This window comes from Venturia canescens, chromosome 5 (assembly GCF_019457755.1).
Source record: "Venturia canescens isolate UGA chromosome 5, ASM1945775v1, whole genome shotgun sequence".
Taxonomy (NCBI): domain Eukaryota; kingdom Metazoa; phylum Arthropoda; class Insecta; order Hymenoptera; family Ichneumonidae; genus Venturia; species Venturia canescens.
This window is the reverse complement of record NC_057425.1, coordinates 7,417,563-7,436,185: the sequence shown is the minus strand read 5'-3', so window position 1 is coordinate 7,436,185 and position 18,623 is coordinate 7,417,563. Positions and strand designations below refer to the sequence as shown.

At 47.3% G+C, this 18,623-nt stretch overlaps 1 protein-coding gene and 1 non-coding gene across 2 annotated transcripts in view; one reads left to right on the top strand and one right to left on the bottom strand.

Moving 5' to 3' along the window:
- Positions 1-1,912: 1,912 nt before the first annotated feature.
- TRNAR-UCG (transfer RNA arginine (anticodon UCG)) lies at positions 1,913-1,985 on the bottom strand. The gene has a single exon. It is a non-coding gene; the product is annotated as a tRNA-Arg (tRNA).
- Positions 1,986-6,375: 4,390 nt separating this feature from the next.
- Positions 6,376-18,623, top strand: part of LOC122410788 (nucleoredoxin-like) — a 29,120-nt gene continuing 16,872 nt past the window's right edge. The window contains exon 1 of the mRNA XM_043419221.1: positions 6,376-6,995. Within this exon, the coding sequence (XP_043275156.1) occupies positions 6,432-6,995 (564 nt within the window). The 5' untranslated portion in view covers positions 6,376-6,431. The remainder of the gene's footprint in view (positions 6,996-18,623) is intronic.

The window sequence follows — 18,623 nt, the reverse complement described above, 5'->3', positions numbered from 1 at the left end:
CTTGCTTCCGGACTCGATTTTTATTTATTCAAAAGGCTTCGCGTGCTTCTCGTGCACGATTTGTTGAGTGCCAAAAAAATTCGCGCCGTTTGACGTCGAGATGGTTGTTCTCCGTGCACGAGCTTCACGGAGAGACTCAAAATTATTATGGACCTTCGCTCGCCTGATCATTTTTAGGTCATTTTTTCCTAACGCACCAAAAACTCTTGGCGATTCGATAGTAACGCAATCAGACGAAAGAAATTTCACATTTTCGTCTGTTTTCGCAGACAAAACATTTTTTCAATTATTTTGATAGCTTTGCAACCGTCGATTTCTTGCGATACCCTATCAACATTTTTTATCGCAAATCCGAATGTTAAAAGCCAGCGACCGTTGGTGTCGCGTACCGTTGGACTGACGCGCGGATGGACACGAAGACAAAAGTGACAGAGTATCGCGTATGTGCGTATATTACGAAAATGACAGGTTACATGTCGAACTCGTGCGACCACCCCTCGTGTTATGACACGCAGAAGGGTCAACTTTTCTCAGAATTACGGACTTTATTTCGCTCCCACGAGTTTTTATGTCGCGCAAATAAAACCCTTATTTATAATCCGCAAATATAGTTTACGCACGTACGCGAGTAGATCGAAATTCAGCCGGGACGTTCCTCGGAGCCCACAGCTCAGAAGCGAATCGACGAATCGTTCCGCCGGTTGAAAAAACTGCTCAAAATGCGCCGCAGATCAAAACTTCTCCTCTTCAATCATTCAAAATCCAACAAATTTTTGTTTTCCGATTCCGCTAACTCTGATCGCCATCCGCGGACGTCGTTTACAAAGTTTTTCGAAAATTTACAGTCCCGCGGTCTCCGGTATAAAAAAACGGCAAATCGCAATAATTCCCGCTCCAGGTTCGTACCCGCGACAGTGCCTCCCAAAAACTGCAGTCGGTTCTCAAATTCTCGGCTAATATTCGTACCGGAAACGTGCAAGTGGATCGGAGGCATGCGTCAGTCTCAAGGAATTCGTGGTGACAATTCCAATATTGATTCAACACCGATCGTGCGTATATTTGTAAACGATGATTGTATCGATGAATTCTTATTCGATGATAATTAAGTTCGTTTCTGGATCGTGCACGTAGGACGTATGCAAGTGCGATCCCGACTCATCATTGCATCGTCACGTTTTGTTATATTGTTATGGTAATCAGTACAACCTCGTCCCTGTTTGAGACTTCCGCAAATGTTTATCGCGCCCAGATGTCTGTTCATCTGCATCGATTCGGCGTGCTCGTGTCTAGAACAGAGCTTTCGCGAGAATTCGATGCATTTGTCTCGACGATCTTGCCCCGGTGACGAACCTTGACCGAGCTTGAAGGCGAATGCGGCTCACCCGGCTCGATGTTCCTATCCATCGTGCAGCTAAACGTCTCATAATTGGGGCTCGGAAGCTCGCGGTTCAATTTTCCTTTAGTCTTTGGAGTTGGAAGAACGTTCGAGTCGTTTCGTGCTCGACTTGATTGATAATTAGGCTAACTTTAATAACGACGGAAATAATGAGCCGGGGACGGTTGCTTCGTTCTTTCCGCAACGATTCGAATCATTTTTTAGTAACTCCGACCCTCCCGGAAGCAACTTTTCAAGAAGAAGGGGAGTGCGATTATTTTTAATCGTTTTGCTTCGTTCCATTCAATTGTTTAATTGCAACAGCGAAAGCCTGCAATCCCGAGCAGCTTTGGCATTGGCCATCTCAGGCAATTTTGAAAAAATGTCGGTTTCATTTTTCAGAGAGTTTCGAAGGTGAAAACATTTGAAAAAAAAATGACGAAGGGAAGTGATTGTTGAGTTAAAATCGAAGGTTCAATACCAACACAATATTTCGTGTTTTCAAGAGGCTCGGGGGAAAGAAAAAAAATATTGTTTCGACCGTGACAGGACTCGAACCTGCAATCTTCGGATCCGAAGTCCGACGCCTTATCCATTAGGCCACACGGTCAGTTGAGATATTGAACCACATCTCGCCTCATTACTCGCTTCCGAATGTACAATTCCGATTGAAAAAAAAATATCAACGAATCGCAATATCAAAATAACACGTAAATTGTTCATTAATTGAGATAATAAATGAAAAAATGAGAAACGTAACCAATTATAGCAAAATTCGAGACAAAACGTGGACGGAATCGCGCTTATCGACCGCCGGTACAAAAACTGCGACTTCGTCGTGTCCGACCGGCGGTGCGCTGAGCAGCGAAATCTTCTTTACCAACGATTTGCCTGACCCACACTCGCTAAGTCAATTTCTGACTTGCCGGTTACGAAATTTTCTCAAGTTTTGCTCTCGTTTTTTGTTGTAACTTCAACGTCCTTTTAATATAATTTACGCCAATAAAATAAAAATCGAAAAAATGATGAGCCTTCGCCCTTTTGGAAATGCAAACCCCGAGAACCGAAAGCACCCGCCGGAAGTTACTTTCCCTGCTTCGCCCGCCCAACGAGGGTTGAGAAATAAAAAGTAGCGAAATAAAAACCCAAGTGCTCGCTTCCACACGAGCAAAGCTCGTTAGATTTTTCAACTATTTTTAGGAACGGCTAATCGAATGAGGCGCGTCGAGAGTAAAAAAAACATTTCATGCTTAATCACACACATCTATCGATCGGATAAGATGGAAAAAAATAAAAAGGCTTCTCACTTGCTCTCATTATTACAGCAGCAGTAGCAGCAGCACTCGCCGGAGAGTCTCGATGGCCTCGGCTGGATGCCTACGAACTCGCCGTTGGGGTCTTTACCCTCGTTTAATGCCCGTGCACAAGGGGATGAACGCTCTGTGTGACGAAAGCCACAGTTTTGCTGTTCTTCCTCCTGCACGCTCACATACAGCGACCGCCACCGTATTCCATCCCACGGGAACATGGAGCGAGCAGGCGAGGGATTACTCCATCGTAAAAGCACGCAGTCGATGCTGCTGGTCGCCTTTTAGTAATAATTTCATTTCATTTTAATGCAGACAAACGTATAGGTGCATCGTCAATTTAGAGGAAGCGAAGAAAAAGCTGATTTTAATGGAAAAAAGACGACGCAGTCATCTCGGATCGGGCGGAGAATCATTCCATCGAAAAGTTACGCAATTACAAACAATTTTTCATTCTGTTCGTCGGTTTCCCACTGAGGGCTCTACCCTGATCGGACGAGCTGAAAAATACTATTTTCACGATTTTTTTCGAACCGTATAAATTATAAATATGGGGATGAAAAGTGTTAGGCCTGGAAAATACACTCTTAAAATACACAAAAAAATTATTTTATCGTACTCGATGGGTGTGCGCCGAGAGGTGTGCGCTGTTGATAAAGTCTCTGGAATGGGACGATCGGAGAAAAAAAAAAGTAAAAGTGTTTTTAGATTCAATAGGTAAACGGCCGTAGCGCATGTCATACGATTTTCCATTTATTCAAAAATGACAAAATGGCAGCCGTTTTTCCAAAAACTACGAAAAAGCAAGTTTTTTTCAGCGTTTTTTACAAAAAACAAAACAGTTCCACTAAAAATTTCAAAATTGAATAGGTGATAAAATTTTGGTAAGGATCGGTTGAATAGTTTCGGAGATTTCATCAACGAGCCATCGAAAAACGTAATTTTGAGAGAAACGCGTTTAAACAAAGGCAGGTACGCGGTACCGCACTGGACGGTGCGTATATCAGCGCGCTCGACGCCAAGTAAACGTCGCACAACAGTACACGCAGACTGCTCAGGTCTTTACAAAATTTTAGCATGATGCTTTTAAGGGTGAATGATACAAAAGTCGAAATAATTAGAAATTGATCAAATTTGGTGATAATGTTCTTCAACATCAAGTGCGAAAACACAATTTTTTTCAAAATTTTCTTCTGCTTAGTTATCAAGTAATTACGCATTAAAGCAGATTTCTTATGCCCGGAATGTATACCTATATATATGGAAACGCTATGCTTATACACGTGAACTTTAGTGATCAATTACTCGATAACTGTACAGAAGAAAAATCTTAAAAAATTTGTATTGTCAAATTTGGCCCTAAAGAATATGTTCACCAAATTTTATAAAATTCTGATCATTTTGAATTTTTTTATGTTTTTAGCATGGTTTAGCATGGCAACATTGTATCGCCTGTGCAATATATCCTTAAATGTGTATCCTTTCGAAAAATGCAATAAACGAAAAAATCGGTTTTTTGAAAATTCTAATTAGAGTAGACCCCTTAAAAAAGACGGAAGCGTTGCTGTACAGATCGTAATGAAACGATTGATAAGCCGCTGCTGGCAAACGCCCCGAAACGCGCACCGGCCATAAAGTTATTACAAATGGCCTCGAACACCAATAATCGAAATCTGCGCTCCCGCGATGAAATTTGGCAGTGGAATATTGCGGAGATAACAAAGGGATTGGGCTCGTAAAATTTGAGAGGCAGGGACTCGAAAGTTTTGACAGGGCAAGCAGAAATTGGCCAGCTGCGTACTTTACTACTGTTAGGTTGTTGCACGATCTACCTGTGATAGTGGCACGTCGTTTGGGTGTTCGTGCGCGGAGATGAGAAATAAAAAGCCTCGAGGAAACCCGCTCCGAGCCTCGGACCGTGTCAAGTACGCCCTTGTGGGTGTTTCTCCTGAGTCACACGAAACCCGGCACACACGGGCGCGCGCGTTCGATCACGAACAGCGAACTCTACTTCGTTACACGTCGAGCACCAGCCGGTTCAACAATCGAATAACACTTTGCTGCTGTTCGTTCCCCTAAACGCTACCGAAAGAGGGTGATTGCGATTTTAATCCAACGACCCCGTTCCCTCATTTTCCCGTGAAACGGAAGCTTCGTTCGACACACGAAAAATCGTCATTTTTAAAAAAATACTTTTCGAGTGTTGGCGCTCTTTGGAAGGGGAAAATGCACGAGTCCAAATCCACTGGAATTTGGCTCCTCAGCGCCTACGGAAAATGCAGAATGGACGGGGTGAACGCGATGTTTTGTGAAATCGCCTCTATCGGAAGAATCAATTTACATGTGGCTGAATGATCGCGCGTGACTCATCGGAGATATATTTACTCAAACACTGCGTCTGGAGGATCGTATGGGAAATAGAATGAAAAAAAATGTCTGGAAGGCCGAGCGAGAGGAGCCGGCCGCCGGTCCGTCTTCCCACTCCTTTTCCTCTCCTCATAACAGCCTACGAGAGTATCAAGAAATTTAGCATGCGGCGTCTCGAGTTCGAGGAATAAGAGGGTACGCGGGGCTTCGTCGGATCGTTCCGTCTAGTTGGACGTTTTCTCGAACGGAAAATCGCTCCGCAGCGAGGCCTCTGCGGATATTTAGTCAGTTGGAAAAGAACGGGGATCCGGAAGAGCGATCTCGAGCGCTCGTTTTCCCACGAGCGTTTTCCTAGGGCTCTTGACGACCAAATAAACATTCGGAGCCTCGCGCCGAGCCTGTTGGATTCTCGGTAGAGGTTGGAACGCCCCGTACATGAAATCCCTCAAATTCAATCCATCGCCAGCTCCGCACAAGGAAGAACACTACCAAACTCGCTTCCATTCGGATGCGTTATTGAAGCTTTAACGAAGTTTCGTGCCGGGCGGACGCTCGGAGAAGTGCCAATCGAGCCAATCTCTAAAACCGATTCGCTCATCGGGACAAGGACACAAAACGAGTCTTCGCTTTCGCGAGGAAACTTCACTCGCTCGTGTCTCCCGAGATCATCGTGCGAGACACAAAGGACACCGACGTGCTCGGCGCTAATTGACCCTCCGACAACCGCGTAATTGCTCCATTCCGAATTTTTTACGAGGCACTTTTCAGCTGACGATCGGAGTTTATAATCCAACAGCGCAAATCGAACGAGGACTCGAACGACAGGATTGTCGCTCCCAGCCGCAGATTTGTTGCTTGCAAAACTCTTCATCCGAAAGAATCGTCGACAAGTTTCAACGGCAAAACTTTCAGTCCAGAAGAAACGAAACGCTCGCCACAAATCGAGTCGACGATTCGGCGTTTCCGGGTGCTCGATCGCTCGCGAGACTTTGCCCAAATCGCGATGCTTCCCTCAAGAGGCGAAGTGTTGCAGTGTGTTGTTGAAAGCGGTTCGAATAACACAAGTATTTTTGTTCCGTAATGAGCGTGATTCCTATTGCCGGATGATCCTTATCACCCCTCGTTTCAGCGGGACTATAGGCGAGCCTCGTCCAATGAGAATTCTCGAATTCTGCGCGGCGCTTCGTCGGGCGGGGGGGGGGGGGGGGGGGTGGTGGCGTCGGTGGCAACGACGTCGAGCCACACGCAGCGGCGCAAGAGAGAAAGCCACCCTCGCTTATATGCAGCGTAGGAGTTTGACGAGATGATTCTTGGTGATAGCGGAGGCTCGCAGTGAAGCGCGGACTGTCGAGCGGCGAGGTTCGGGAGCGCGGAGCTTAGCGATGGCCAGCACGTGTCTGATGTCGAGCGGTGGTGCTACGAGCAAATCGGCGACGATGAGCGATCCGGAGTCGTTGAAATCGGCGCGTTTCAAGAACACCGGTGTTTGTTGGCAGCAGCGTTTGTTCGGTAAACAATTGTTGCACTGCAAACAGGCGAATAAGCAGCAGGATTCGGGCCCGAAGCTTCGAGAGGTTTCGGCCGCGTTGGGGGGCGATTGCGCCACGACGATAAACCCCAAGTGCGAAGTGATCGGTGTTTACTTTAGTTTCATCAATCCAGGAGCAACGTGCGACGACTTCACGCGCCAGTTGGCCGAACTCTACGCCAGTGTCAATAACGCCGCTGGTAACCAGCAAGCCAAATCCAACGGCGAGAACGCCGCACACGGTGGTGACACTAATAACCAAGATATCGAGGATGTTAACAAGCGAAAAAAGTTCGAGGTCGTCCACGTTGTTCTGTGGAGCAACGTAACCGAGGTCCTCGACTTTGACGAGAGCTTCCGTAACCACGTGGCTGACTTACCTTGGCTCGCTGTCCCGAACCACGACTACGAAAGAAAGGTAAAAATCAAAATCTCCTTTATTTATCGCCCCGATGTTGAGGCCAAGGGCAGAAGGGTGCCCGGCAGTCTTCGCTGTGAAGCGAAGCCTGCCATTTTTCAGTTGTTATATACAATTCGAGTAAACGCGGACGAATTACTGGAATTTTAATGTTGCTCAAGAGTCCGAAGTTTAGAGAGCAGCTGCCTCGGAACTCGATGCCTCGTTAACTTCCACGTCGCCTGCTCTCGTCGCAGAAGGGTAAAGAAAAAAATTTGCTTAACAAAAGAGAACGCTCGCGCGCAATAAAATGTGACCGAAAGAACTTTCCCGGCGTTTAGCATTGTTGTGACCGACCACTGCCATTAAAAAGCCGGAGAATATTATCCTCGGAAGCGGAACTCAAACACGGACGCACACACGAACGGTAAGAAAAAACGAGGAACATAAAAATGTATATGAAAACATGAGAAATACTGCGGTGCGTGAGCGAGTGGCTGGTGCAGGCAAAACTCCGTATTCGCCTACTCGAAATGATCAAAAGCATAAATCCGTGCAAACCCATTAACAATAAACGATGCAAGAAGTGAAAAACCCTCCGGAGCGAAATCGACTAAGCGCGTTGGCTTAAAAAAACAACTTTGAAAGTATTATCAAAGGGGATGGAATTTGCAGATGGAATTAAGGAAGCGAAGAAAGCGAAAGCCTGTCGAGTGTGCGGAGAGAGAACGGATCTATGAGCCTTTGATCCCGGATGTTTCTCGGTATGATAATTACGAGGGGAAAAGAAGCGACAAAAGTTGCAGTATTTTGAATAAATTTGAATTTTTCATCGAAAGTTTGCGCAGTGTGATCCTCGATAAAAGTCTCCGCATTATTTTCCTCATCCCGGTCACACACGCACACACACACACAAACTCGCCATCATCGCTGCCTTGCGAGATACGAGTGAAGAATAAATAAACTCGGTCGTCGAGAGAAGAAAAAAGAGGAGCGATGACGTCTCACCGAGACTGAGACTCCGCGAGGAGCGGGGAGCTGCTCGAAGGAGAGAAACAAGGAAGAAATGCCGGGGAAGAGCGAGAGAGTTTTGAGCGTCTGGCGGCACGCATCCTGCCGTGTGAATTATAACCAACTCGGAGATCTCATTGCCAGCGGGCGGTGGCAGTAGCGCCACCGACTCCGTTTCGTATTCGCGTTATACGAGCCCGTTTTACGACTTGGATATATACGCGAGAACGAGCCCTCCGTAACGCGTTCCGTGCAGAAACCCCTTCGCGAATATCTGCGTAGATCCACATGTGCGTGTGCCTCCCGACACGTACATTCGCTAGCCGCGCTCGTACGATGCGTTTTCCTTTAATTGGTGACCTCCCACGCGGCCTACGTCATCCAACCACCCCGACACAGCCCTTCGCTGCAGCCTTCAACGTTGCGCTACCCTCCGTCGCCCGCGCGACACGACAGACATTTCTGTATATATAGCAGCGCGCACCAGCTTGTAATACAGATCTGTACTTCTCCCTCATCGACCCAATATTAATCCAGCTCCCAAAGCCTCGCCGCGTCGAACCTCCGCGCTCCCTCAACATTCGTGTTAAATCCGGGGCTCGAGGATCGACGACTATTACCTTCCCAGTCGACGTTAGTGTCGAACTGCGTTAATAAAAAGAGAGTTAAAAAAAAATTCTTTACGTACATGCGAGCGGCAGCGCGACCCTCTGGGTCGCTTTTTGCAAAATCTTTTTAAGGATTCTCTCCCATTCGCTCGATATGTTCCTGAAAAGGGTAGCTGGTTTGGGAAATTCTGCTCGATCCGCCGTTGCATGTTTTTAAGGCTCCGAGCGTCGTATTGCTTCAGGGGAGTGGGATCGTCCTGCGGTCTTCTCTCCAAGGCATTCTCCCGGTTACTGCTCGTCCAGAAACGATACTGTGCGACCAACAGGTTAGGGGAACGGACACTGACGATCGATTTACTGGTTTTCTCGTCATCGCTCCTCTCCTCAGAGGATATTGGGAGAGAGAGAGAGGCTGCCGCTGGACCCCTCTGGAAGGGCGACGAGAGCCTTGGGCTCGCGCAAAGGGCCGCGCACACGGATGCACAAACCCTTTTGTTACGAGCCCTCGAAGGCTCGATGCGCAGCCACGGCGACGACGACACTAACAACCATGACGGAGACGCTTCTCGCACTTTGAAGTCCGACGACAAAGGCTCGACGCGCACCGAGGTGCTGCGCGGCAGTCTGCATGTGGAGTTGTGACTCGTACGGAGCAGAGGTTCAACTAACGTCTCACTGAAAGTGGAGAGTCAACATATTTCTTAGCGAAGAAGGAGATGCTGCGCGGAGCAACGCCTGAGGCGAACTCCCCTGCTGGAAAAACCTCACGTGCATACGACGCGCGAGCATTATGTCGTTACGAGCTCATGCAGTATTCAAGTCGAAGGAAAATATTTCTCAGCATCCGCGTAAAAACGCTTCGCGTTGCGAGCACATTCTGCGGATCGGTGCCCCAATATTCATGAGCTCCGGGGAACGAGCCAGCTTTTGAGCTCTCCAGCCAATTCACCATGAACTATTTCCGTCTTGATTTATTCAAATTTTGTATAGTGAACTCGCTCGGACCCAGGAAATTGAGGGAACGGGGGCTTCGGGCCGCTTCGCGTTTTTCTTGATACTCGATCGGAATGAGAACGCATCGTTCATCGGTAAATAATTCATAGCTCCGCAAGACGAAATGTCTTGAATTGCTGGGGATGGAACATCTGTAATATAAATTTAGTGGGAAGGGGAGCGAAAACAGGAAAGAATGAAGGCCGCGCCGGCCGAAGCTCTCTCATTAAGACTTCAAAGTGCGGAGTGAGAAAGCGGCGCGAGGAGAGCGAGCGAGGAAAAGACGGAAGCTCAGACTGCCTGCGTTTGTACGTTTGCGTCCCAAGAGCCACCCCCGCCGCCTCGTTCACCCCCGCTTTCGTGAGCGAAAAGACGGCGAGAAAGGAAAATGATTAAAAAAATGAAAAGTAAGGAAAAACGCTCGGGAGACGGACGGACGGAGAAAACGACGCAATGAAGCCGAGGCGAATGCACATAACACGCGTAATCCCAAGAACTTTCGCGAACGATCCTCCCGAGCTCATTCATCGAGGGCCGCGCGTACTTTTTCCCCGCGCCGATAATAGGACCGTAGACAAAGCAGTTCGGTACGGCGCGTCATCTCACGGGAGCGTGACTTTTTCGGGGGGAGAATTTTGCTCGGTTCCATTGATTTCGCGTTCAGAGTCCTCGCCTCGTTTTTTATTGACGGGATCCTTCAGGGTTGAGCCGATCAGCGGAAACTCGATCTTATCGCGGCCGCCAGCGCGTCCCTTTTCCGTACGATGCTTCCATCCGATTCGCTCTCTTAGCATCCCCGCTATCTGCTCACGAAAACGATCAACCAGCCGAAAGAATTTGACAACTTCGGAATAATCTTTCCCGATCGAATGACAAGGCGAATGAGGAAGCGGAACGGAGGGCCGGGAGCTCCCAACTTTGAATCGCTGCTCAATAATGCCGCGGGGGAAACAAGCTTCGGGATTATCGAAGTGCACGTGAGCCGGGTCTAGGCACCCATCCAACGGGCGCAAACATCGATAAAGTCAATCGTGTACTTTCCTTAAATAAAAAACGAACATTTCCCGTCTTCGTTGTACAAACGACTGATTTCGAACCGAAATTCACCCTTTTCGGGTCGATTTTTCACCAGAAACTTTTCAATCCGAAGTCTCATTTGCATGGAATCCATCGACACTCTGATTACAACAGTTTTTACTCGTAACAAAAGACATTTTTATCGACGCAGCGATGCGCCAAGCTGGGGAATCGTTGCTGCAGTTTTTTCCCTCGACTCGCGTGCACCCATCTCGCTCCTTTCACCGTTTATTCGACGGTGTATTCTTCCAGATATGAAAACAAAGAGCAAAGAGGTAAAACACGAACGAACAAAGGTTCTGTATGAGCACGAGTGGGAGAATAAAAGAAGGAAAACTCGAAGATTCGCCGCCGTTTTTGGCTCATCCCTTCACTTTACTTTTGGCCTCTCACTCAATCGATATCACCCACTCACGATTCATTTGAGCAGACTAAAAAGTCCGTCGTTCCCCAGCACGCTAATTGCAACCGCAAAAAGTCTGCGCTCGAACGAAAATCCGTGGGGCGCTTTCGCTTTCAATTGCCTCGAGGGAATCAGAAATTTTGGCATTCTTGATGAAAATCATCGAAACGTACAAGGATTAATTGGAAATAAAAAATTAAAGTTCGACGGTGACTGGAAATTCCTTTCCGGAAGTGCTCATTTTCGCGTGGAATTTCGTTGAAAATAACTGACTCGACAGGGCCAGAAAACGAGTTCATTTGTACGAGGATCACGCGGAAAGAGAACTAACATTTTTTCATTTGATAAACATTCCTTATTTTCGTGCTCGCACCCCGCGGTTCCGCACTCTCTACGAGCCTGCGTTATTTCTTTGTCTGATATAACTCGCAGCGAGTACATTCCAGTACGGAGCGAGAACGGAGGATTTATGTGGATGAGAAACGCTCTCGGGTTCGTATAATTCCGCAATTCCTCGTAATACCGAATCACAAATTTTGGTCTTAGCACAGCGCGCCGCTGCTCTTTCCTTGTCACGACTCCGGCTAAGACACCATCGTTGTTATTTATATCACCATAAATAAATCTCCCCTCGCTTTCCGCATTGTTTTCAACATTATTGTCCCCTCCGAATACTCTCAGAATTGCCCGTCGTCGCTTTCCCATCGACCTCCGAACAGTCACCATTTTCTCAGCCGCGTCATCGTGTTATCAGGACCGAACGGACATCGCGAGGATCGCAATCATCTCGTTCCGGAAGATAAACACGCGCTTCGAATAAGTCGCCCTCAGAACCCGAAGGTTGGCCAAAGTTTCTCGTTATTCCAGGCCGATGTTACTGGAGCTTTTTACAAGATTACAATCGCCCGAGGATCGAGGACGATCACGGAGCTTGACCGAGTTACGAGTCGGTGGACGTCTAATCCGGTGTGTTTGACGGGGCGAGAGTGCGGAGCTCGACTCGTCGGCGCTCTTTGATTAAGCGGCCCATTTCTCGTTTTTCTTTCCCTTCGCACTTGATCCGCGGAAATGAATTTACCGATCAGGAAAGCTACAAAATCTGCGGCGGAGTTTCAGGTCGTTGGGCTTCGTCCATTGAAGAAGTCGAAGCTGGAAAAATGGTGGAGGGAACTGTGAGTTATTGAAGCCCTCAATTGTTCACTTTTATTTTGAATCCGCTGTTTAGTGACTCCGGAAAAGTAATTCCCATGTGCTCGGAGTTGTTTGAGCTTCGCGAACCTTTTGTGAATTGGATAAACGCCTAATTAGAGCTGTCGAAGCGAAACAAGGAATTTTTGTCGGAGCAGCAATCCGGACGGGGCTCGGAGGTGCGAAGGGCCCGCGCATCCATTATTTTTTCAGCTCCCAGCACGTTTGTCATGCTTTTCGTTGATTTCTCGACATTTGGAAAAACTTGGCTATTATGCGGGTGGTGGAGGGATGATGGCTGTAATGAGAGAGGCCTGCTTGGATGTATGCATCGCTGAAAGTGGAGTTGTCGAAAAAGGGAAAACGAACGAACGCGGAGGAGAGGCCCGCAAAGCACATTTCCATCTGGCATGAATGAGGCGACCCACATTTTGTGAGGCGAACGGCTTTAAATCATAGGAGTCCCAAAGCGAGGGATGCCAAGGGGAAGAAGAGAAAAGGGGGTGCAAAATAAAGCGGTAAAAAAACTAGGAATGAGAGAATGATAAAGCTAGTGAAGGTGGAAAAAGAGAGTATCTCGGTTAGAGAAGAGACGCTTTAAACGGACCTTTTACCGTCTCGCTTCAGCTTTCATTGCTTATGTGTAGACTCAAAGATTTGACGGTGTATTTCCCTCGCGAGTCCGACGAAGAGAAGACGCTAAAAAATGAGGCAAGAAAACCTGAAAACGAACCACTCGAGGCGAAAGGCTTCCAGCACCGCAAAGATTTTCTTCAGTCTCCGGAGGCAGGGAGCACAAAAAATGAAACTTTCGTGGCCGCAGTAAAGGCGGGAGGGAGAAAAAGAAACGTTTGAGGCACGACCTAAATAATTCGATACTTTTATTTCCACTGCCGCGTTTACCGACGCACCAAAGGCTTTGCATTAACATCTTCTGTCATTAGAACATTTTTTCGTACGCGGCGCTACATCAATCTCCGCGTAAAACCCCGTTAATAACGGGGCTGTGAACTAAATTATAGCAAAAATCTCCCGAGAACTCAAACTTTTTAAGGGCTCGGGATAAATATCCTCCTGAATTCTCGAACCGATGCGAATGTACTTTCGCTGAGAGCTCGATAAATTCCTGGCCGTCGTGTTTAGAGCGCGTTCTCATCTCTCGGGCCAACTCCACAAATAATTGCTCGGTTTTAGGAATAGATGCGAGGGCACGAGAGAAGAAAAGCTTTCAGCGGAGCCATCCGTGCCGTATTTCGATGCGATTCCACGCACTAATGTCGTTGGAAAATTCACGACTCCATTGGCCTGCAAGCGAAACAATTCGAGACGAAAATAGCCTCGAATAGTCGGACCAGACCCTCGGAGATTTCCGGTCCCGTGGAGAAGGAAAAATCGAAAAATTCCTTCGCCCTGTTCGAAGTGGCGTCCACTCAGACGACAGCGGTATCAAAGCCACCTCAGAATGCTCCGGAGACCGCGGGGAGAAGCCGACCAAGTTTTCCTCGCTGCTCGCGGGACTCTCGAAGCTTCTGCGGCGGTGGCACGGGCAAACTCAATTCAAGAGGCGGTCGAGCCACGGGCGAGAACAAAAATGTTGGTACAATGAACTGGGAGCCGCTGGAAGCGATCTCGCTGCGGCTGGGAGTTTCTCCTTCTGGCTAGATGTTCGGGGAATTTCGTACAAGCCTATAAATATAGAGACAGCTTTTGCGAGCGCTCGGAGGTACAGATATATCGGCTGCGAACGCGACCCTGAGGGGGAGAGTGGGAAAGGATGTTCCTGAGGGTTGTTCGGAGAAAGGGGTTGCGCGGGGGAGTAAGACAGCGTGTCCGCGATACAGTTATACGGGGCGGGCTGTAGGTGGCGTTCCGGGTGGGAATGTTGGCCTTACCGAAAGCTTTTCTCGTCGATGTGTGCGCCAGAAGAGGACACCGGGGAAATAGCCGGAGAAATAAGGCCGCGAGAAAAGGATGGAAAGCGAAGGGCGAGCGAGCGCGGGAGAGTCACAAGTGGAAGGACTAGCGGCGTTATCGACCCTGGTCGCGGCTAAAGGAGCGAGATGAAATCCCCGAATGAATGTACGAACACACACACGCGCGTCTGTAGAAGGAGAAGGAGAGAAGTGAAGAGACAAGACGCGGATAGAAAGAGACGTGCGCCGGGGAGAAATACGTGCGAGGGTGCCGAGAACAGTGCGAAGGGTTGGAACAACATAACACTCCGCGTATAAACGTACATCTACGAATCCCTGCGAGTAATGTAGGTAGAGGGACGAGCTTAGGCACTCCCGCTACGATATCCGCTGTTGTGTTGCACGTAACGTGCGCGTGCAGGTGCCTCTAAACTTTTTCTACTTTTTTCCTTGGAGAGCGATACTACGGTTTTTCTAGCTTTTCCTTTTCAGGCATTATTCTGCGTGCAATAGGTTCTTTCAACAACGTTCTGGGGGGCTGGACAATCTCCTGGGGCGCAGGAGCTAAAGGGGACTATATTTTTGCTGAAAATGTTAAAAAAACGTCCGAATACGCGTTGTACTTTTCATGTAATCCGACCGGATTTAAGGTAGATCATGCCCGCAGGATCGTATTCGATTTTTACTTCCTATAATTAAAGATATTATCACTCTAAATTACAATTTCAGAGTCATTCATTCGAAATTGTAAATACATTTTTTCAACTTATCTCATGGCGAATCTTCTGGCTTTTTTTTCGTGGGAGCTAGAGACATTTCGCATTACTCGAGTGTATCAACCATTGATATTTTAAGGTAGATCATACTCGCAGGATTGTATTCTGAGGGTACCTAAATTGGGTCGATTTTTACTTCCTAATTGAAGATATAATCACTCTGAATTAATGTCAGAGTTATTAATTTGAAATTGTAAATACATTTTTCCGACTTATCTCTTGGCGAATGAAATTACAATCGGAAATGGATCAAGATAAAAGTGTTAATAAAGCAAATGAGAGTTTACGAGTGTTCATTACCAGTTTGGTTTAATCTTTAACGTAATGTATCTTTATTACTAATAAGACAATCGTCTCGAATTTTTTTCCAAACCTTCGTTGTATGCTTCGTTGTTATTGCGCACTTTTTCATAGTACCCATTGAAACTCTGAGTAAATTTCAAGACTTTCTTAAGAAAATCGTTTCGCTCATGAACTACCTTAATTATGGGATGCGGAAAATCGTTTGGGTAGAAATTCGCAAATATTAATGTGCCAATGTTACGTCCCATCGTGTGGTTTATGCATGAGGAATGGAAAAAAGTATTTTGCCTGATTCTGTGGCGGAGCTCCAGTTCCGAATGTTTGATTTCGTGTTTTCTTGAACGTCGAATTTTGCTGCGTCCCGGGTCTCGTGTTTTTCGGCTTATCTGGCTCAACAGAGTCCGAACCTCCGGGAACGAAACGTTTTTTGTTTTTACAATTCCTCATTCTCGTTCGTTGATAATTGCAATGAAGTATCCCAAAAGTAATTAAGCTCGATATCAAATAAAGCACGCAAAACGCTCGTAAATTCCGTGGTGAATTTACGCTCTGGTGAATTGAATATTTATTTCATTGAACGTCCCAATTACGATCGTATCCGCAGCTTGAGATTCGAATCGACGATATTTTGCTATCTAACATCGCGCTTGCGCTGCACGGATTCTGTGCTGCACGGATACGAGCAACGCGAGCAGAAGGCCACGGCTAGCCTACCCTCGGCACCTATTTTTTTCCTTCATTTTCAACCCCCCGTCACGCTGTGTACGTTCCACCGAGCGGCCCCAAACCCCTTGTATACTCCCATGGAGGTGCAGGTCGCGCGAGCTTTTGGAACGATCTACAGGGTGGTCCGTTTTCACCCAGCGATCCACGCGCGTCGGATTCGTTCAGAAAAACCTTGAAAATCTTCTCTCAACGTTCTCCAGAAAAAAAAATCACTGGAAACTGGATGGTCGCTTGGTCATCAATCATTCAGCAGATTTCTGTGCACAAAAGTCCTTTTGTTAGTTATGCAGGACGAGGACGATCAATAAACGTAGACAAGATTTTTATTAAATTTTTATTTATCTACTTATTTGTTTTCTGTCTGATGCAACCTCATTACTGTTTCGCCAAAAACTCGCCACAACGTTCTTATTAGCTCCCAGCAACGTGAATGACAATTTTTCTTAATTGCGTCTCGTCACGCATTCGTCAAATGGAAATATAAACTTACCCGACTCGTTCATTTTCATGTTTATTCTTCATTCAGTTCCTCAGTCTTTTCTCATGTCGTATCTTTTTCATTTCACACAACCGCAACTTTTCAGCTTGCAATTTTACTTTAAAAGATCTCGAATGAAATGTTTATTCATTTTTTATTATTTATTTGTTTAGCGTTTCAAGAAATACATCTTTATCGCACAAGCGTTCCTAAGAAAATGAATAACAAAACATCCGAACGCGTTCTATCAGTATGTTAGAGTTTAGTTTCGAACTCAATTTTTATGGTCGGGCAATAATGAGTTTTTTCAAGTTTTTTTCGTTTCTTTCTGGTTTGGTACACCCGGTATAAATATCACATTTGATATCCGGCGTAGCGGTGCCAATGAAGCCTAAACAGAGTCGAGGAAACGCGTGAGAATAAAAAAGCTCAAACATAAATTCAGTCGAAGAGGGAGCGAGTTTGCCTCGGCGCGGGGAACTAATTTTAAACGTCTAGTGCACGTATAACGAGCGACGGTGTATATTTTTGTTGGAAAGGTGGAGTTGATTTCTGAGGAAATGTGGTTTCAGCAGGAACGCATATGAAGAGAATGTCTGACAGGCGAGGGAGTATTGTATTTTGGCTTTGTCGAGGACAGAAGAGGCGAAAGGAATGTTCCAAGTGGAACTCTCGTCGTCGACAAATAAGATACTCGGGTTTTCCTCCCGAATCTCAAGCGCCCCCTCCCCGTCTTATTTCCGGTTTCAGTGAGTTCGAAGGCTCTCGAGACTGGAGGGCGACGGCCATGAAGTGTTTTCTCAAGCCCACCGCGGTCCGAAATTACAACGATGGCGAGTGCGCCCGAGATCGAAGGATCGCCGGAGTCGCTCGTGCGACCAACACCAGCATTTTGCCTGCGACCGGTCACGAGAGAATTTCTGAGTATTTCTATGTGTGCGATTGGAGACGCATCAAGACCGGGAGCGGGCCGAAGGGCCATCGATCAGAAACCGAGGCGAGTGATCGAGTCCCGGGTTCACGGCCCTCCCATGGCCTCCCGACACCCGGCGTCGTCTACAAAATCGTCCGATCAAGAAGCCAAGTGTGCAATCACGGGCTCCAACGATTCGCCATTCCCTACGAAGTTTGTCCCGCAACTCGAGCCCGGGCTCCGCGGAGTCGAGCGCAGCCATCCAGATTTTCCGATCACTCGCCTCCCGGATCGTTTTTAATAACATGAAAACTGCGAAGAGCTCCCCGGAAAAATGTTGCGATTCCGACAATAAATGTCGCAGGCCCGACCATGTTTTTCCCTCGACGCAGTCAATGTAGCGAGTAATTGCGGGGCTCTGCGTACGAGAATAATAATCATGATGAAAGTAACGTGGAAGGATGCTCTGAGGAAGCTGGAGTGTACCGAGGACGACGAGGGTGACGAAGCGTACCCCACAGGCATGTCTGCAGCGAGGAATCCCCATAGGTAACCCGGGCAACCCCGTCGGATATCGCCTCTGTTTACATACACGCAGAGGTTAACCCCGCATCTGGCTATCTGCCTCTACGAGCCAAGACAAAAACCAGGGGGAAGAGAGATTCGAGAAAAAATATGTAGAAGCGCATCATCGGTGTCGCCGATAACAATGACTGCGTCGCGGAATCATTATACGCGGACAAAGGAGCGCGGAGAGCGAGCGAGAGAGGAGCAGGCCCGCGTGCGGGGACGGCGGCAATCAATATTTCCTGAGGAGTCCCTTAATCGGTGAAACACGACAGCGACGGGGGTGCTAAGCATCCATAACGATGCGACAACTGCAGGCATTTTTCCGCGCACAATGCCAGAGGAACGCGGACGAAGGACATCCATTAAGGGGAGTATACAGAAGCAATGAAAAAATAATCTGTAGGAATATGAATTTGGATAGGAGCGAGAGAGAAGAAAGATCATCAGCCCCTCGCATGGCTGCATTCAATGACAAACACTCTCCCGGAACAATGAGCAAGGCTGCGGTGCTCTCGTACTCGCGATCATGTTTCAAGCGCCCTTTTATCCCGGCAACAATCGTCGCGAGGCTCTCGACCGGGATCTCGTTGCAAATCGCTCCTTCGATTGAGCCAGCAGGTGTCTCGTTCTTTAACTCTCATCGAATCGTGTCTTTTGTCGAAGAGGACATTTTACGAGGGACTTTAACAC